Source organism: Vitis vinifera, chromosome 2, assembly GCF_030704535.1.
Source record: "Vitis vinifera cultivar Pinot Noir 40024 chromosome 2, ASM3070453v1".
Lineage (NCBI taxonomy): Eukaryota > Viridiplantae > Streptophyta > Magnoliopsida > Vitales > Vitaceae > Vitis > Vitis vinifera.
The window spans coordinates 19,448,865-19,470,678 of record NC_081806.1 but is presented as its reverse complement, the minus strand read 5'-3'; the positions used below and the strand labels follow the sequence as shown (position 1 = coordinate 19,470,678).

Below are 21,814 nucleotides of genomic sequence, written 5' to 3'. Positions count from 1 at the left end.
ATGAAAAGACAAATATATCCTCTTAACTATGAAGTGTTATCCGGTCTCCATTCTCCTCGCTTAATGGCTTCTTCTTCCTCCTCCTCCTTTCTCTCACACCCACTTCACCGTTCCCAAGACCTTAAACCAAACCCTAACCTTCCATTCCTACAGCATCGTAGTCTCAGATTCTCCCTCAACTTCTCCTGCGTTTCCGGTCCACGGTACCGGCCTCCATGTTTGCCGGCGTTGCCCACCTCCGGTGTGTCTCCGCCACCACCGGAGCAGCCCTCCAGACTGCCTCCCGACTTGCTTCAGATTGCGTCCGTCTCTGCTATTCTCTTCCTCGGGTTCAGTGTCCGCGCCTGCTCTGCCACTTCAGGACGTTTTCCGGCGGTTGTAGCCGCCGAGTGTCGAACTGTTCAGGAGCAGAGGATTCAAGGTAGTGCGAAAAACAATTTTGTTTGAAAGTTTCTAAATTTAATGGGCATGTCCTGTAAAATGTTGCTTAGAAATGAAGGATATGTGTTTACCTTGTCTGCTTCGAGAAGCAAATCAGAAAAGATATTCAAAATTTGTTGTATACCAGCATTTTTACCAGGAAAAACAAAAAAATGCTTCGTCTACAGAGTGGGCTTACCGATTTCGATTTGCTTTCGATGGTATGTGATCTCAAAATATCGATCATTTGTATCACGTGTCTGTTCGGAAGCAGCAATTCAGAGGAATTGCAGCTTTCTCGCTATTACAATTTAAAATTGAGTGGTGTCTTTTGCTTGGAATGAGATCTTCATTGTGCTTGTTTGAACGGATATAGTGCACAAATGTACTTGATTTTACACAAATGTTCTTGATCTTGCACAAAATTATGTTTCATGCTCCAGTATGTTAATAACATGAATCATTTTCTATGAAGTGATTTTTTTTTTTGACAGGTCATTTTCTATGAAGTTATAGATCTAGGTGGATGCCTTGTGTGTGCTCATAGACACTATGTTAAATGTGAAATAATTATAAGAATCTTTCATTGTAATTTCATTTCTGTTTTTGAATAGCAGTCTTGTAAGTACGACTTTAGGGCCTTCAGAAATCTATAAAAACTATCCCAAAAAATGAAAACTGAAGGAAACCCCCTTATACTTTCGTTTGTTTTCTTTCAATTTCGTCATCACTTGAATACATTCAAGAGAGTAATGCTGGGCAAACACTGAGTAACCTAATTGGGGATCACAAGTATGGGCTTAGAGTGGCTATCAATGCATCAATTCTAGCACTAATGATGGAGGCCAAATATTTAGGCATCTCAAGCCTGTTGGTTGAGCAAATGTAGCAACAGCTCGTTCTTGGGTGCCTTAGAGTAGGAAAGGACCATGAATGTATGACCATTGGCTGCAAGGTATAGCATACTTTATTTTTGTTGGGCATCATCTTCCCCTTTTAGAATTTTGGGCCATTATTGCATTGTACAGGATATCCTGTCAGATCCTGGTTGTATCAATTTTCATTGATATCTAGAATAGATAGTTCTTCATGGATTTTATCAGAGTTATGTAGTGGTTTTGTTTGGGGGAAGAATTTCTCATCCTTCTTCATATCTACCTCATGGTAATAAACTGTTTTTTCTAATAAAAAAATTGAAGCCAATGAACTTAAAAGTATTTGGCAGGTTTGAGGCATATCTATCTTGGAACATATCACATATTCTTTGGCAACTCTACAAAAGTATCTATGCTTCATAGTGTAAAAATGTTGAAAAATATAAGATATCCTACCATATCCTAGTTGTATTCATTGTATCCCATTATAATGAAGTCAAATAAACTTAAGAGTATTTGGGAGGTCTAAGGCATACCTATGTTGGGACATTTCAAATATGTCTTGGCAACTCTACAAGAGTATCCGTGCTTCATTGTGTACAATGTAAAAGCATATATGCTTGCGAAATTTGAAAATCAAATGCATGTGATTTACTTACTCATTTACAATTAAAGCTCAATAAATGAAAGTTTGATAAATTAATAACTTTGTTTAAATAATAAAATCTTCCAGTCCCAACTCGACCCAGAGTACTAAATTAATAATGTCACTAAATGCATAAGATAATAATATTTTTAGAAATCCTTTGAAAGGTACAAAAAAATATAAATTAATAATTGATGAAGTACATGGCTATAGCAAACAAAAATTCATAATAATTTCTCTTGGTCCCAGGAGCATTATTTTATAAGGGTTTTAGTGTAATTGGGATTCATCAGATGGTAAGATCTGGCCCCTTTTGGGACACTAAGTGGTGGGTCAAAGCAAGTTCTTGAACTTCCTGGACCTGATTTTAGCAAACTGGAGCCAAGCATGGTGTTATTCATGGACTGTGTGACCATATTATATGGTAAGCTAAATTGGCTTATTGTGTTTGAATTAGTTTTTTGTGGTTTGGGAGGAGACAATACCAGTTGGAACATGATTGTGATTTTACTATTGGTCTGGATGGTTTGTTTGAATTACAATTGCATTGATATGGTCTATCAAAAAAAAAAAAACAATTGCACTGATATGTATTTTTATTCCCATGGAAAAAACTGAATTTAAGCTCCTGGTTGCTTCTAATTGTGCAATGTATTTTTCTGAACATAGATAGTGATGGTGTTGGAAAAAGTGAGGATACAGAAAACTTGGAAGATAAGGAGTTGAAAGAAGCTTTCAAAAGATGGAAGTCTAAACCATATGCTTTGACAGTCCCTCTGAGAATTGTCACTCTACGTGGCTCTTTACCTCCTTCATGGGTTAAGGTTTGCAGCATAATCCATATCTATATGTCTAGGTTGCTAAAGAAATTATAAAAAAATTTTGGAATTTGATCTCTATTCATCCCTTTTTTCTTTCTTTTTTTTTTTCAAGGAATTGTATGATTGGCCTTGTATTGGGCTCATTTAGGCTTGCCTGTGAACACTATTTCTTCAGTTGATAAAGTATTTTATTGCACAAATATCTTGCTACAGAATCAAAGAAGGATTTTCCCATCATAAATTGTGTCATATATGATATTTTTTGTTACTATTGATATTATTATTTGGGTCAAATTTATGCCAATCCCTTGTAGATTTGTTATTTAATTTGCTTTCTTACATGTAGGATTTTATGCAATCACAAGGAAGGAGATTAAGGTTACTGTCAAATTTCCGTGGAAGTCTTCAGGACATATTCTCTGAACTATGTCGGCCCTTGAGCAAAGGCAAAATTGAGCCTAAATCTGCCCTAGCAGCTGATATTGTCACTGTTGGTGACTCCTGGCTTGACTTAGCCATTAATAAGGGTATAATTGAGCCCATACAAGGGGTGGAAGACCAAGATTGGTTTAGAGGGTTAAGCTATAAATGGAAGGTAAGAATACAGAAACATATTGCTCCTTACTGAACTAGTTTCTTGTCTTTGTATAAATAAAGGAACCATCCCAACTTCTTTTATCAAACAACCGTCTCAATTTTTATCATCTTTTTTACATTTAGAGCTACCTCTCACAGCCTATGAATGCTCTTGTTCACTAATGCTTTCTTATCTTGGCACCATCATTTTAACTATGCTCATGGTATAATTTAAGTATTATTGTTTATATCTACACTGCCCAATCAATTATAGTTTTCCTTTAATTTGATAAAGAAAGTAAGAAACCCTTCAAAAATTCTTAATATATGTATAGCTATTTTTTAGGGTGCAAATATTTATTAAAAGACGAGGTGACATGCGAAGTAGAATAAGAGATACTTCATTAGACGCATACATAGAAAAAGGAAAATAAGAAACCCTTCAAAAGAAATCAAATTCCACAAAAGAAACTTCCTCTACAAGACTGAATAGTCACTGGAAGGAGAAAAATACAAACTTAATGGGAGTATAGGTTCCTCTATTGGTCTCTCTGGTTAGCCGATAAGTTCATAATTTATATGCATATGTTTCTTAAATAGTATGTAATGCACGTCTGTGATATTAGTCTTTTCATGAGGTGTACCAAAGGGACTAGGAAAGTTTGAGTTGAATAGAGATATCAGAGGACATGATGTTGTAATGACTGTAGTTTGAGTTTTGTACTTTTGTTTAAAAGAATGCTCTAACCTTTAAATTTAAATATTAAAAGATCAGGTACCTTTCATTGGGGTCTTCTATGTATGTGCTTGCCCCATAATCTGTGTGTGCATTGCAGGTCATATGTCTTACTCATGTTCAATATACTTAAGTAGCTTGACAAATAGTTACCTCATCATATATAGCTTAATAAAAATTCCTTCTCTCGGGCTTCTTGCTTAGGCAATCATATGGTAGATGCATTAGCAAAATGTGGAGCTAGACATATGATTTCTTTTGTAGGAGATTTTATACCTATGTGAATTATAGTTAGATTTGAACTTTTGAACTAATATACACTTACCTGCCTCTTTAATCCTTCTTTGTATAGAGGATTGTGTACTTCTTAGAAGGATTTTCCATCCTCCTTTGTACTTAATATTTCAATGCAATGAAAGTGTTGTTTTTTATAATAATAATAATAATAATAATAATTCCCTCATCATAGTCATCATTTAGTCGAGTTGCCTTCCTAAAATCTTAGGGCTACTTCAAAATAATAATAATAATAATTCCTTCATCATAGTCACCATTCATCATTCCCTCATCATAGTCATCATTTGGCTGAGTTGCCTTCTTACAAACTTAGGGTTACTTCAAATTTGACACAGATTGGTTTAGAAGCTTCTATGTTATCTTTAAAAGGTATATTTCTACCGGTTTTCAAATATCCAACGGATAGGGAGAAAGATCAATGACAGTTGATATAACCCCCCAAGATATAAAAAAGGAATCACTTGAATATGAATTGTTAATATCTATATGATGCTTTTTTTTTTTAAATTTCAATTATCTATAGGCTAGTCCAAGAGAGCCATTTGAAAGTTTGTAGAGATTGATTATGAAATACTAAGAGGAGGGTGAATAATTATTTAGCACTTTTTTACTCTAAATGTTTAATTTTAATTTCTCTTTAAAAGGAAGAAGAAGGTAAATCAATCGCATAAGAAACAATGATTTTTGCATGGAAAACTACCCACAAAGTCTATTAGAGACTTTGTGGATGTAAAAACCACAGTGTTTAGAGGCCATAGAGCACAAATCCACAATTGAAAGAAAAGCACATAGATTTACTTGATAGATGCTCTTCCTAAATCTTACTCCCAATATCTATACTAGTCTTCATGTTCACGACGCAACACCACACATGCATCCAGTGGACTATCTCAACTCCTGAGAGGATATGAATCTCTCTCATGAACCCAAGAATGAGAATCACATACCATTAGAGAGTTTTGGGATGAGGGAAGGCTAATAGTTGATGTTTCCAAAATTTGCATCTAACTAAAAAACCTTTATGGCATGGTATTCAGAAGGGGAGATCCTTAGTGAACAAGATCTAGAATTCTCCAAAAAAACTTGTTTTAAAAATGGAGAAATTGAAACTTTAAATCAAGAGAATTCTGCCTCCAATGCACAAGCGCTCGATGCTCTTAAGAAGAGATTGATTGCTCCAGCGCCAAGTCTAAGTGCTTAAGAGCTTGACTAGTTTTTAATTTAATTAAATAAAAATATTTTAGCTCAATTAAAAACTTAAAGTCTACTTTATGTCATATTTTAACCAAATTAGCTTTCATCAAACCTCTTTATATTCAAGGATAAAAATATTGGTTTTCATAGATTTATCGGTAGTTGGATTTTACGAATATATTGGTACATATCAGGAAATATTAGTGGAAATTTTGAAAAAAAATATTGGTGAGAGGAAATTTGATAAAAACTTATAGAAATATTGAGAAAAACTTCAAGAAATGATAAAATAAGAATTCTTTGAAGAAATAATATATGTAATATTTTATGACATTTTGTGATAATATATAGAATTTAAAAGCATAATATTATTAAAATTATAATATATTTTAGTTTGGTTATATTGAAGGATATAAAATTAAATGATAATATTGAGAAAAACTGCAAGTACCTTAGCAAGTTACTAATATTTTTCAGTTCTATTTTGCAATTTAACTTCTACTAAGATAGTCTCAGGTATATTTACGCAGGAACAGCAAAGGAGAATTAGATGCTGAAGGTAAAATATGGGCTGCTCCATATCGATGGGGAAGCATGGTGATAGCATACAAGAAAAGCAAATTTGAAAAGCATAAATTGGCTCCTATAGAGGTAAATTATTTTTAGAATTTTGATAGTTTTATCGTATCTTTATTGTCTTGAAATCAATATCAAGATGGTTGTCTGTCCTATTTGTTGGATATGTATATAATCTATACAAAGTTATTTCATAATTTTGTAATTGTTATATTGTAAAAGTATTCTACTCTTTTTTTACTTTGTTTTAATCTGGATGAGTGTTCTGGTTATTTCACCTGAACCTAATTGAAATATCTATTTTTGAAATCAAAACAATTTTCTCTTTTGCAATTGCAATTGCAATAAACACAGTTTTCTCTTCTGCAATTATTTCTTCCTTCATTTTTTCGTTTGTCCTCATAATTTAGTACAGTCTAGATTTAGCCTTGCCTTTCCTTCCAATGCTTTTGTGAGTTCTACTTTCAAGTAACAGCTAACAAGAACAAAGGATGCTATTATAAAAATTTATATGTAGTACAAAAGGAGACTGATTTCAGTTGTGGCCTAAATTGAATATTTAATGTATAAAGTATATATTCAATTGCAGAAAATTTTAAAAAGAAAATGCTTTATCTTTTTAATTCAAATGAAAAATAAAAAAATCCACCTCAATGTATGGACCAATCCCCTTCTATAAAAGAAAATCTAATTCTAGAATAAAAAAGTAACCAAAATTTAATATCAAAACATAAGATGTTCTGTTAATGTAACAGATTATGAAATGATCTGTATTCTCACTTCAATTCATAATTGATAAATTATGACCTTTGAGGCATGGCTCAAAGGGGCAAAGGGTTGAAGCGGAGATGTGGGAGGTTCTAAGTTCCAGGTTCCATTGGCAACAAAAGAAAAGAACGTTACCTATTAAAAAAAGAATTGATTTCACTTCATAATGATCTATGGCTAGAGGAAACTTTGTTTAATAATTTGATTTTTTTTCTTTGATAGGAGACCCATATTATTTATCATGAAAGGATGTGATATAAAGAGGGATGAGATCAGAAATCCTTTGGGCAGTCAAAACGGTAACAAAAAGTTGTTGCTATCCAAATACAACCAACCCCCTAGAGGGCCATTAACACATTAAAGACCTTGATAACTGGTTTGCTTCATAGGCATTTTAACTGGAAAATGGATGTGTATTGCCGAATATAAAATTTATCCTATTTGGGATACACATTGCTTGGAAAATTTTAATTCAATTCCCTTAGGTATGAGTTCATCCCAAACAAGGTTGGATCTCCTACCCACTCCACCCATGATATTTTATTCTTGATTTTAGAAAATGGAAAAAATCAAAGAGACAACCCCATTTTTATTCCCCTATAAATAAATCTTTTTGTTATTAATAAATATGTTTTGAAGGGGTGTTCATAATTTTTCTATCAATTCTATTTCTCTCATAATATTGAGAAAACCTACAACTAAAATATTAAGATAGAGGGGAATCTCAAATTCCTAATGATAACTAAACATTTGAACAAGAATCTCTTATCTGTTCCTCTTTTGGAATCTATTTCTGGAAAATACAATTTACATTCTTGAGCTTCAATCTCAGATAAACTATGCCAAGGCCCAATTTTTGGAATAGCCATGGACTTCAAATAAAGTTGGTGATGACAAAGGAGTGTTGGGTTGCCACTTTTAGAAAGGCTAGAAAAGTAGGGCTTAGCTTAGAAAAAACTGAAGGCCATGGATCCTATTCTTTCATTTGGAAAGGATGAAGATAGATAAATGTGGTTTAAGGAAAGGATTAGAATATACAGGCCATTAACTTCTTGATTAGTTTGGTGAAGCTGAAAGTTTGAGTTTCAGAATGGAGAATTGTGGGTATTGGGAAATCTCTGTTCTGAGGAAGGAAATTGACAAGGATCAAAAGAAGGCAAAGGGGTAGATCCTCCCAATGTCAATTCTCCAAGAAACCAATTTTCAATCCAACATCAATAATGAGTTGAACATAGGAAGCACAATTTTGGTGACATTAAGAGATGTCTTTCTTAGGACAATTCTTAGGACAACATGTGATCACGTACCCACAAAGTTAGCTAAGTGATTGTTGTTTCAGTCCATAAATGCTTCCAATAATGCCTGGCTCAAGGGGCAATTGGTTGGACTGGGATTTGGGAAATTCCAGGTTTGAATTTCTTCAAGTCAAAGGAATAAGAGTAGCAACAATATTAAGTATCAAAAAATAAATAAATAAATATTTTCAATAATGCCACAGCAAATTGTGTCTCCTATAGAACCCCCACAACCACTGCATTTGTTCGTCCGATTATTTGGGAAGGCATGAATTCGTATAATTGCTTGTCATTGCCATGGCTTCAACTCATCTCATTATAAAAACTTCTAGCTATTGCTATGGATTTTTCAAAAACTTTGTTTTCTATAAAAAATTATTCTGGGACTAAGTAGTTGATGGTTGCAGGACTGGGCAGATTTATGGCGACCTGAACTTGCAGGGAGGATTTCAATGATTGATTCTCCACGAGAGGTTGTTGGTGCTGTTTTAAAGTACATGGGAGCATCCTACAACACAGACAACATTGAATTGCAAGTTAATGGTGGGAGGAATGCTGTACAGCAGAATCTTATGTTGCTTGCGAAACAGGTATTGAGATTATGTCGGTTGTTTTATCTGACGCTCATGCAATAATAAGTATTGTTCATTGGCTAGATATTTCTTACATCCAGGATGAGAGCCGTGAGTTCATCAAAGAAATGGAGAAAAGAAAGGAAAAAGGAAAAAAAACATAAAATAGAAGAAATAAATATCATGTGATTAACCAAAAATAACTGGATGGTATTGCTCTGGGACTTGATATGTTATGTATTAACTTTGAGTCTCTGAGTCAATTCTACCGGATTTTGTAAACTACGGTAATCAGTCTGATACAACTTGTGAGTTATGGCTTATGTAAGGGTAACTTACCATTTTTGTGCTGTCAAAAAGGAAAAACAAAAAGAAATTGAATTCCATAAAAGCTATTTTGCATTTGGAGTGGTACAATGGTTGTTATTTTTTATATCAATAATGGGACTTACGCATTCAAATGGCTTTATATAGGTACGATGCTTTGACAGCACACACTATATAAAAGCACTTAGTGTGGGAGATGTATGGGTGGCTGTTGGGTGGAGTAGTGATGTCCTTCCTGCAGCCAAACGCATGTCTAATGTTGCAGTAATTGTTCCTAAGTCTGGAGCTAGCTTATGGGCAGATCTTTGGGTATGTCCTGATTTCATCTCATAATACTATGCATTTACTTTCTTTCTTCACAGTGTGTTGATCTTCGCCTATAAAAAAGAAAAACAAAAACCCTAATATATCAATAATGCTCTAAAAAGAAAAAGAAAAAAAAAATTGAGGAAAGAACCAGGTTAATGATAAATATAATGAGAATTGGAATCTGTTTTGATATTTCAGCTGATTTGGATATCCTATGCTGGTCTATGTTCCATGGTGTACTAGTGTATTTACTAGGATATTCTGCTGTATCCTTTCTGCAGGCAATCCCATCTACTTCAAAACTTGAAAGAAGCCGCCAAATCGGGGGCCGAGTCAGAGGGCCATCTCCAGTAATCCATCAATGGATAGAGTTCTGCTTGCAAGCTGCAAGAGCTTTTCCTTTCACAGAGGAAGTAATCCCCGGTGCATCCCCCTCTGCAATTGAATGTGCCTCAGTTGAAGCCCCTAGAGAGCTCACCAAGGGGAAACCAAAACTGGAAACCAACCTCATTGCTGGAATGCCCCCACCTGAAATTTTGGCTCACTGCGAGTTCTTGGAGCCATTGTCTGATGCCACATTGTCAGATTATCGGGGGCTGATAGCTGGTATTCAGAAACCAAGTCATGGTCTGATCCATGGACTACATCGCTACATCTTGTCATTGAAAGAATTCTTTCAGCAAAGCTACTTGAAGAGGTAACCTAAAACTCCTTATACAAATAGATTCTTGCTGCATTCTTGTGATATTACAAATGAAATAATACTACTTGGAACTCATGGCGGTAGGCTGATTATTGAGCTCTTATTTGTATGATTAAGCTTATCACTGAAATATGGAATAGGTCTTTGTTTATTAGAATCGCATTTATGTTAACCCTTGAACAATTAACTTCAAAAACCTAATGCAAATCCAGAAAAGCAACAACATAGTCGTTTTCGCTTTTGCGGGTCGCCTTGTTGGATCGAAACTTGCGATTGATTTTTTTGTTGAATGCTTCTTTAAATGGTTGAAACTTTGAATTTTGATTAGAAGCTTTCTGCAACCTTATAAGAGTTTGTTTAACGATGCTTTTAGAGAACACCCTCAGTATAAAAAGGTTTTTTTTGGAAAAAAAATCAATAAAATTTATTAAACACTTCTAAAAAGTTAAAAAAATCATTTATAGAGTGCTTTTTGTAGTAGTATTTGGTAAGCAATTCTTTTGAAAAAAATGTTTCTAGAGAAAATAAACGTGCCTTAAGAGTATTTATATTTGAATAGTGAAAACATTTTTTATAGATATTTTTAAAAGAATTATTTATCCAATGTTCTTAAAAAAACACTATCTTTTTTAACCTTTTTTAAATTGCGAAATGCTTATTTTTCTTCAAAGACACTTTTGTACTAAAAAGTGTTTTTTAAATTACCAAACAGAAGAGCATGTTTGCCGTTGATTTTAAAAAGTATTTTTAATATTTCTAAAATAAAAATTTTCTATTACATAAAAATTTTCAAATAGTAGAAAGGATAAAAACATTTTTACTCTACAGTCCAGTCGAAAGATTTAGTGATCTAATGTATTTTTGTTATCAATGCTTCCATTAAAAACAGTTGAGGAATCAATGTTAGGATAATATATTTTTTAATACTTTGTATATAATCAAAGGTGATTTTTGTAAAAATGATCTAAATCGTTGTTTATGAATATCATTTCAAATCATTCTTTGAATTTTTAAAAATTTATCAAACACCTAAGAAAGCGTTTCTAAACATTATGAAATGCTTTTGCTCCATCTTAAAATCACTCTCAAATGAACGTGTTTATCAAGAGCACTCTCATCCAAATCGTTTTCCTTCACACATCAACTTTTTCCCCATCGAATCCATGATAATAGTAACAAGGGACAAATTCCTAGAAAATATTAACATAATTATTTTTTAAAATATTTCTAACGTACAAAAAGGTTTTTGAAAGAAAAAAAATTAGGTATTTTTAAAAATTAAAAATCATTTATAGCTCTCGACAAGACTAAAAACGTTTCTAAAGAAAATGCTTCAAATAAAAAGCCTCCCAAACACACCCTTATTATACAATCAAATCCACCCATTTACACGTATCACCGAGTACAACGTTACAATACTCTCACCCTTTACTGTCATCACATTTTGTTTCAACCTCAAAGACAAAGTCTTGGGGTCTGTTTGGTAAGTGATCTTGAAAACAGTTGCATGTTCTTTAGTACAAAGAAAAAACAATTTGAGCTTTTAAACAAATTTTGTTCTTGAAAACAGTTGAAAACTGCTTCTAATAATTGTTCTTTGAGAACCGTTCTCAAAAACTGTTACCAAAGAGGCCCTATAATTCCCGTTACCCCCCACCATCAAAAGTCATCTTCAACTAGACTGAACAGAGAAAAAACCCTACCTGCTATGACAACAAATCAATTCAGTCATCCTGCGAAAATAGATACCATCACCTGATTCCCAATCCTCAAAACATTACGAAGATTCCAGAACTTAAATTTTCTTAAAGAGACTGAAAATAAAAGCATGAAAAAATGCGGTACCAAACATGTTTTCTGGGCATATTTTCAGTTCTCAGGAATAGAAAATAGTACATTGCTCTGCTCTGCCCTCAACATACCCACATGCTATGAAGATGATATAAATCAAACCTATCCACATTAAAGATTTACACAGTTGATAGAACAGAAAAGACATGGATGTAGATGGATCAAATGGAACAATATCTCGCAAAATCCCTGTGGAAAACTAGACAGAATTGAAGGCAAATGTAATAGTTACAACCCCAAGTCAAATAATCATATAGGAGTTTTGAGCCTCGTAGAGTGATTCAAGGAATTGACTATAGCAAAGGAAACATATTTTACAAAAATGGCATAAACAAGGATTGGTCTAAAATGGAGGTTTCAATTTGTACATGTTTTTATACATTTAATTTGAGAGAACAATTGCTAGAGAAGATTACCAAAGAGGGGAAAATAAATATAAGGAGAAACGGATAAAGCATACCACAAGTGGAAAATTCATTCAGGTTGATAAAGGAAAGTCTGCATGCAATCCATGCAAAATGAGGATAACAAAAGTAGGCCGTTTTACCTTGAATCCCATTGGTGGCTGATCAGGTGCTTGGATTTTGGTGATAAATGAATGGATGGATGGAACAAGGCATATAAATGAATGGATGGATGGAATAAGGCATCTTCTAGTTGTCATACATCTGCAAAAGAAATGAATAAATGAAGTGGAGGATGAAACCTTGCAGATTTTGAGTCCCTCACGGCATGCATAACCTTCCTAGTTTGTTGGGAGAAGCTGTAATAACATGGAATATGAACAAAAGCATGTCTTCTTTGTCTCCCAGAGGGCTCTCAGTCTGAGTTGGAATCATAAAAGTCACTAGGGCATGGAGTCATGACTTCAGATTCAAGTATCTGGACCACCCTGTGCATCGTTGGGCGATCCTCAGGTCCTGGAGATACACACTGGATGGCAACCGAGAGCAGGGCATCAAGACTTTCTGACTGGACCCCTTCACATTGTGGATCAACAATCTCCCGTTGCCTATTTTCTGTAACCAGAAAATTCAACTGCAAGGCAAAACAAAAGAGATGGATCAACCAATTGGATAGACAAGAACATCTAGTATTAACCAAAATGTCCCACTTTTATATGAATACATGTGCACATGTCTAGATATGAAGCATGAGCATGATTGTCTGGAGGAAGAAGGTAACAGACTGTAAGCAGTTGGAGAAATATCTGTTGTATAGGGACATTTTTCCCATTTTGCCTCATTGATAATTGTATGTAATGCGGGAGATAGACAATAAGTGTAATCTTCTTCAGCTCCTCTTAATATTAGAACCTTTCCCCTAGACCACAACTTGGCATCAGAAGCCAGGAAGTTTACTTCAGGTTGCAATGCTCAAGGCCTACAAGATGCTACTCCAGTGGAACTTCCCATATGCATGGTGGCATCAACAGCTGTACAAGCAGAGAAGCTAATTTATAGACACCCTGGTTCATCTCTGCATGGAAGGAGTCATACACAGCTCCCCTCTCTGCAGGGGATCTCAGAGGAATCCAGCATCAAATCTCAATCTCAAGCAACACATTTATCAAAATTTGTCAGACAGGGAGGGACAACTAGGAGGGTGGTTGTTACCCGCTTGAGAAGCCAATTTCAAGTGCTTCAAGGGCTCACCTTCAAACCATTTTTTAGTGATAGCAGTTGGATAGAGAGTTGCCATGAGGAGTGTGGCATTACATGCTAGAGACACTCAGTTCAACTTCGTCAAAGGCTTACCATTAAACTCCTACTAGTGAGTGTAATCAATTAACGAACACTAGGTACTTTCAATTGCTAGTTCAGTCATTTTCTAAGTTGAATTGATTTACTTTTATTCATAACTCCTGATGAAACTCGTGAACTGAACATACATTACACAAATTCCCATCCATCCAGTGGCAACAGAAGCATATCTCCTTTAGTCTTGCACAGTTTGATACCAGAGCCCCATTCTTATTCAAAATCTCTTAAACAGAGACACTAAGAGATAGAAAAGACTGCCATCTTCTTGACATCATTTGATTGTAATTATTTACCACAAATTTTCTGTGCATATTCATTTTCTTCATTTCCCTTTCTCCGCCATTGAAGCATAGAGCCTCATATCTTGAACTGCAATATCTAGTTTCTCATTATGCTAAATTCTCTCTAGTTGTGAAAAACTTAACCCCGTAGAGCTTGAGGGTGGTCAAGAAGGCTCCCTTCCCTGAAGATACACAATTAAGATAAAAACTGTTGGTGCATTAGGTTGCTTAGTTTAAGTTAGCAATTTTATACCATTCATCTTGGCTTAAGACTTTTCTAGTCTACTGTGCCTCTCTCTTCTTTGAAGACTCAAGGTTGCTGCATGATTGACCCGGGATGACACAAGTATAGAAAGGTTCAGAAAATGCTAATTTGGTTAAATTATGGCATAAAGTGGATTTTAGCCGATGCTGATTGTTGCAGGGCAATCAACACCCGAGGTTTGGGTCCCCAAGGAGAGTTCTAAGGACTTGGCCATGGAGAGTTCCTCGATTAAATAAATAAATAAATAAATAAAAAATAATGGATTTTAGGTTTTTGGATTGAGCAAAAAATGTTTTTAATTATTGAATTAAGAAGTTAGTTGAGTGCTCAAGTGCACAAACTTGGCGCTCAAGCATTCCTTATAAATGTTTAAGCGCTCAAGGCAAAATTCTCTAGAATTTCAGAGTTAATTCTTTCCATTTTTTAATAGATTCTCTTTGGAAAATTCTGGAATTCATCCACTGGGAACCACCCCTATAAATGTCATGCCATAAATGTCTTTTAGTCATGATGCAAGTTTTAGAGAAGCCAATTATTAGTTTTTCCCGCATCCGAAAACTCTCAAACTGTTCATTATTCTCGTTCTTGGTTTCATGAGAGAGATCTGCATCCTCTCAAGTGTTAAGGTAGTTCACTGGGTGCACATATGATATTGCATCATGGATATAAAGACTAGTATGTATATTGTGGAGTAAGACTTATGGATAGCATCCACCAAGTAAATCTATGTACTTTTCTTTCAATAGTGAATTAGCTTTATGGTCTCTAAACCCCATGGTTTTTACATCCATAAAGTCTCCAGTAGACTTTATGGATGGTTTTCCACGTAAAAATTGTTGTATATCGTGCAATTAATTTCTCTAAACCCCATCGTTTTACATCCATGAAGTCTTTGATACTTTATGGGTGATTTTCCACGTAAAAATTGTTGTGTCCTATGCAATTGATTTCTCTACTTCTTCTATGATCCTTAAAGAGAAATTATAAAACAAAAATTTGGGCTAAAAGGGAATTAATAACTATTTATCCCCCTCTAGATATTCCATAACTAAAATCTACAAACTTTTAAAAACCAACACTCCTCAATATGACAGCAGAAAGATCCAGTAATCTTCATTATTCCAGGTCAATATGTATAATTATTCATCTAACATGAGCTTTCTAGTTAATTATGACATTACATTAGAGGAAGCACATCACATAAGCCATCAAAATTCAGCTACACAGAAAACAAGAATCCTTAATCAGCCTAGAGAGTTGTATTATTTGTATACCCCTTGATGTGGCTCAATTTCCTGACCTCATTCCTTCACCACATTTTTGACATGTTAGTGCAACCACCATAACCAATGATTATATTATGCTTCTTGCATCAGGCACATATATGGAAACATTGTTTCATAATCGATCATCATCAACATCTTGTCAATCTTTTACTAACTAAACTTTCAAAGGACAATGGTTCCTGGAAATTGTAACCCTGAGGACAATCCTTTGACTAAAAGGAGTTTTGAACAGCATACCCCATAATGACATCTTTCTGTCTCTTGAGATCTTCATTTCTTCCTTATTTATAGACTACTTGGCTTTTAAGATAGTTCGGAGAAACAGTCAGCTTCTACTCACTTAATCGCTTATATAATCCATGAAGTAGGTTTGATTTTGGTAAGTGAACTCAAACCAACATCCATTTGTAATTTTTGGATTCTAGGACTGCATGGCATTGTGATGGTGCTCTATTCTATTAACTCACAGGGCATATCTGAAACAGACACTGTGGTGTATTTTTCTTTTCTATTCTATTCTATGTCAACATGTTGAAGATTCTATTATTGGGGATAACAATAGATTTGCTCTTGTTATGGATTAGAGTCTCAATGGGGACCAAAGAAAATTTAATCTATCAAAAAAAATAAAAAATAAAAAATAAAATAGCAGGAAGAAAGATGAGCCAGATTAATGGACAGTTTGTCTCCCACCGTAATTGGAACAGACATGAATTCCAAGTATGCAGACTATGGCAACATGGATTCCTATCTCAACAATATCCCACAATGAAGACAATTGGCTGAATCCTTTGAAACCAATTCATAAAAGTTCATTGATATCTGTGTGGACGGACAGAGTCCAATGTTTTGGAAGCATTACCTTAACTAAAATTTTTCTGGAAGTTCATTTCCCAATTCACATAGCATTTAGAATATAATATCCTCTCTTATTCTCTTTGTCACCTGACTCTAAATCCATGCATTTTGTGCAGGCTAGTTCCTCATGGCATTCAAAAATACAGAACCCTTAGATAGATGGCATGGAAAGATATTGCAGGACAGAAGAAAATGAACAGCAGGGAAAAAAGAAAAAAAGAAACTAAATATGCAATTGTCATATGAACAAAAACTGATTTGACATCATGAAGAACAAAGGATAGTTTTTCATTCCTTGCTGAATTAGGTACAATAGCAAATGCACCATGCTATTAGCTAGTTTTGTACTTTTCTAGTGTGATAGTTTAATCTCAAATACCTTCAGAGAAAAGTGAATTATGATAATTGGTTACCGGAAATGATCCTGATGAAAGAAGATATAAGGTAAATAAGCTTAAAACAATCTTAACAAGCATAGCAAGGAGACATACCCAGCCAACAATGTTGAGGCCCTTTTCAATGAACGAAGCATCAGTGGGTCGCTTCCCAGCCAATACTTCAAGCATCAGAACCCCAAAACTATAAATGTCGGTTTTCTCTGTTGCTCTACCGCTTTGCATATACTCTGCAGATGGAGTGACAGAGGAACTCAGGATCAAAGATTCAAATCAACACAATTTCTATGCTACAGTTTTATCAAAAGAAAAACAATAGGGTCCAATTCTGCAAGTATATCCAGATTCCTGTCCTCTGCTTTAATATGATACTTGGATTATAAGCTAAATATCAACACTGTCCAAGTATTCTAAGCAGCTGATTCAGACACCATACTTGGAAGATACTTTTTATACAAGGCATTATAAATCAAAAGTATTAGCTGCTGGAATTTTGTCTTGTATAATAAAGGTAAATTCAACTTAATAATGCTTTACACTTTCCCAAGAGGGATGCCTCAACCAATGCCTTACCATGACAAACTCTGAAATTTTCACTTCAGTTTACTTTTCTTGCCTGTTGGTTTATTTAATTTTTGTATGTGAATTTTTTCTATTTTCCTCATCCCTATTGGGACTTGTTCCTGAAACCTCCCATATCCCCCACCCAAACCCCTTGCTACTTGAGCTGGGCCGCAAGGACTAGTCCTTTTATTTTCTTCCTCAAAACATTCATCGTATCGTCTTGATCCTCTAAAAGAATGCAACAAAAGGGATCGATACACTCATCTTATTGCATGAAATTCTGCCTAGGAGAACCTAGGCAGGGCCATAATATACCATTTTGCATGTTTAAGAAATTTTCAGGAGAAGATGAAAGCCTGACAAAAGTCTTCAACAAGTGAAAGAGAATCATTTTCTACCATTCCATCAAGTCTATCAAAAGCCAAGTGCCAATTGGAACATTCTTAAATATAATATGTGAGATGAACAGTTTACTACATTACTCACCTGGAGCCAAATAACCAAAAGTTCCTGCTACAATGGTTGTAATATGAGATTCCTCATCCTCCAACAATTTAGCAAGTCCAAAGTCAGATACTCGAGCCTCCAAATTGCCATCAAGCAAGATGTTGCTCGACTTTATGTCACGGTGTATAATCCGAGGGGAACAATCATGATGCAGGTAGGCTAGTCCTTTTGCAGCTCCCATGATAATATTCAAGCGTGCATCCCAGTCTAGTTGCTCTGATCTCTCTGTGTCACACATAAGAAGTCATTATTATACAAAGAATATAGGATCTATTCTAAAACAAAAAACTTATAGATTACGTCATTCCAAAATTATAAAGGGAAAACATATTGCACAAGAAGTTAATGCTCCAAAAAACAAAAACTATATGGTGCTTCTCACCAGAAGAAAGTCGAATTGGACTACATCAGTAAACTGTAAGATGTCTTTTTGCCATCCCAGATTCTTTATAAAATGAATTTTTTGTGATCATTAATAAATGAATGAAACAATCATCTATCTTTAGAACTGACTTCTTGAACTCCATTAACAAAAATATAAAGAACTATGTGTTCAAATTCAATGTAGGAAATCATGTGATGAACATGTCTTAAAAATCTTCAAGAACACCTTGTTGTCTGATCAAGATGGGTGCAAACTGTGATCTGGATGCATTATCTTTCAATTGTCTTACTTCTGCTTTGATTTGAAAGGATCAACCCCATTGGTGTCATAATTGAGCTGCAGGAAAATCCTAAGAATTTTATAACTATTTCTTTCATTCATCATATATTTTGCCTCTCTTAGCCATCAGCCTTGTGTGGAACATGCAGACAGATTACAGTTGAAGGCCTGTGAAAATCTACTGAAAATGTCAACTCTGTTTAATCAGAGGAAGAGCTCAATGGGCATATCTTATGATAAAAAAAAAAAAAGGCCCATCAGTGTTGCTCACAACTTCATACAACCTGACTATACAACCATATTGTAAGCAGGCCATGCATCAGCAACATATAACAGGTTAAAGTTGTATCTCTTAAAGATTGGTTCATGTTCTTACAAAAGAACCTATTTATAGCTTGGTGTCAGAGGTCATCCATGAGTTGCGCATGGTGAATTGTTGCTCCAATTCAAGAAGCATAGAAAACAGGATTTTTGTCCACCCATATAAAACCAAGAGCAGTTTTGGCTTCTCAATCTACTGTAATCTTTTAGTCCTTATTATATTGCCAAATTTTACCAGCTAACCCTAAGCTAACAGTAACTCATTTCCACTAGGAGCTTATGTGAAACAGGGTATAAATAAACCACAAAAACTTGTAACAATCTTTTTTCTTTCTTTTGGTATCCTCATAACATAATGACATCACTACATATTGTGAGTAATCTAGGCACAAGATTCAGATCAATGACATGATATGTTTCAAGGATGATATTGCATCAGGGGTGATGAAGGAGCAGGTGACCATGCCAATGAATATAGGTAACCATCACTATCATAAGTTTAAGGTTGATGTTGTGCTGGGGGTGGTCAAGTAGAAGGCTAACATTTGAACAAACATCCGGTTGTAAGTGCCACATGTCCCCCCTGCGGCATCATGCTTATGCAACATTTTTCAACATCATGCATGTTTATCATACACATAAAACACATTCAAAGCATATAAATAGAAGAGAGAAAGGGATCTCACCATGAAGAGCCTCATCCAGGCTACCGCCAGGTAAGTAATCATAAATTAACAATTTGGAGGTGGGAGAATTGCAATATCCTCGCAAATTCACCAGGTATCTGTGTTTTATGCTTCCAAGAATTTCAAGCTCCCTCTCAAAAAAACGATCAAAGCACTCATTCATCTTTACAATTCTTTTCAAAGCAAACACATTGCCATCATCCATGGCAAGCTTGTACACTGTTCCAAAGCCGCCTGAACCAATTATGTGTTCCTCATTCAATGTCTCCAGCTTTTTGATGATATCTTTTGAAGAGTATGGCAGGTCTCCATGAAACATAACAATTGATGCACCTGAAGTTATATAACTTGTCAATAGATATGATTGAATTCTAGGATCCCAAAAGGACAAGGATATAATAAATATTAGCCCAATAAACATTCAGACAGTAGGTTATAGAATAGTTATGAGAACAGCACCTCCACTAACATCCATTGCAAGACTCCTGCCATCATTTTTACCACATTTTTTATAAAGAAAGCAGCCCCAAAAGCACATAAGTGCCACCAAAAGCAGTGCACCCACTGTTGCTGATGCACTTATAAGTAGTCGGCCAGAGTATTTCTTCTTCCCAACTTGGTTTTGGTCTAAAAGTACAAAACACCAACAAAGTAAGATATCACCGTAAATAAGCACTATTGATCAAGTAGTGAATGTAATAATACTCAACAAAATAACAGAATTGCCTGAGGAAAATTATTGAGATAAACAAGGAGTATATCAATCTTCTGGACCCATATTGTAGACATAAACAGCAAAAGATTCAGTTCCTTTGTCATGGAAACTAAACCCTTTGCAGACAAGAAATGCAAGCATTCAATTTAAAAAATGCTAGAGCAATGTAACATTTTACAACCAATGAATAACCCTAGATCAAGCAGATCTACCTAAAATGGGAGGTTGTGATTTTGTTCCAGCCCCTCCACTGTCGTCTTTGCAGGTGATATTAATCTGCTTCCCACACAAACCGCGATTTCCGACAAAGCTGCAAAATAATGCATTAAATCAACATTGCAGGACATAACAATATTGTTTGGCTTTCTAACATACTCCTTTTACAATACTCTAATGTAACAACAATTTAGTTGCCAATAATTTGGGAAAATTTGCTGGACCAGGAAGTATGATATATTAAAACAGCATGCACTACATCCTCCTCAATGAAGTGTATATGCCAAGAAATCACTTTAAGACAACATGAATCATTCAATAGTTAAATATTAATACTTAGTTACATTTCAAATAGTAGGACAATGGTACTGAACAGAAATGAAGGAGGTTTCCCTCTGATACCCACAAGCACTTGCTGCCTGCTATTTTTCACTTTTTTTTTTTCCTTTTTATTGGAGTGGCTTACTATTTTTCATCAGTATGCAATTTCTTTGTCATTGTGCTTTATTTGATGGGAAGCTAATTTTCCCTTCTTATTATACACACTTATATTATTAATTTATTTCTACAGTTGCATTTCTTACCACTCTCACTTGTTTTGACTGCAACTAAGTTTTCTCCTTGTAGCAAAGATTTTATATTGCCCATTTATTTCAACAGCTAAAAGTGAAATACATCCATCACATGTTATATACACAAAGTGAACCCATATCCCAAGAGAGAAAGAAATGCATGAAGTCAAAATTTTACTCGGGTGGGAATCATCATAAATAAATAATAAAGTTAAAGCATATTGAGAAATAGGGATAACCAAATACATGAAAAAAGTTCATTCTAGCCGTATTCCCCCTAGGAGTTCAACAAAATAATTGAGAAAATGAGAAAAAAAAAAGAAAAAAAAAATCTCATTATGTCTCAATGAGAACACAGTAATTACAGAATTTTATTGCTTCCAATCACTAAAAAAAAAAAAACATTTTTTGCAATTTGATTAAAAAACCAAAGATGTATTAATTGTTAATAAAAAGTATAAAAGAAGGATGCGAAATCCTTCCCACGAATACAAAACCCTTAACAAAAAGACTAAACTCCTCCACTATACAAGGTTGCCCATACAACATGGAGAAAAAAGACAATTTTGGAACCATGTTTGACTGTAAGGCTTTTCTTTTCTCAGGGCACAATTTAGCAGCCCTACTGAGCACCTTTTCATAGTCAGTGATCAATCCCTAGAACCAGTCTCTTCCTCACTAGGAGGATTTCACATACAGGGTCCCACACCCAATAAAATGGCCAATGTAGAGTAGGTTTTGGAAACTATGAACAT

At 34.7% G+C, this 21,814-nt stretch overlaps 2 protein-coding genes across 2 annotated transcripts in view; one reads left to right on the top strand and one right to left on the bottom strand.

Annotated features, from left to right (window-relative positions):
* Positions 1 to 41: 41 nt before the first annotated feature.
* Positions 42 to 10,356, top strand: LOC100242504 (uncharacterized). The gene is made up of 7 exons (XM_002266626.4): positions 42 to 421; positions 2,611 to 2,765; positions 3,109 to 3,357; positions 6,082 to 6,216; positions 8,612 to 8,794; positions 9,251 to 9,412; positions 9,694 to 10,356. Exons 1-7 carry the CDS (start codon positions 64 to 66, stop codon positions 10,111 to 10,113), a joined length of 1,662 nt encoding a protein of 553 aa, XP_002266662.1. The 5' UTR covers positions 42 to 63; the 3' UTR covers positions 10,114 to 10,356.
* Positions 10,357 to 12,099: 1,743 nt separating this feature from the next.
* LOC100264793 (LRR receptor-like serine/threonine-protein kinase FEI 1) overlaps positions 12,100 to 21,814 on the bottom strand; it is a 50,891-nt gene continuing 41,176 nt past the window's right edge. Inside the window, exons 9-14 of the mRNA XM_002266666.5 lie at positions 20,484 to 20,581; positions 20,016 to 20,183; positions 19,557 to 19,889; positions 17,865 to 18,110; positions 16,911 to 17,044; positions 12,100 to 13,004 (exon numbers count right to left, since the gene is read on the bottom strand). Of these exons, the coding sequence (XP_002266702.2) occupies positions 12,786 to 13,004; positions 16,911 to 17,044; positions 17,865 to 18,110; positions 19,557 to 19,889; positions 20,016 to 20,183; positions 20,484 to 20,581 (1,198 nt within the window). The 3' untranslated portion in view covers positions 12,100 to 12,785. The remainder of the gene's footprint in view (positions 13,005 to 16,910; positions 17,045 to 17,864; positions 18,111 to 19,556; positions 19,890 to 20,015; positions 20,184 to 20,483; positions 20,582 to 21,814) is intronic.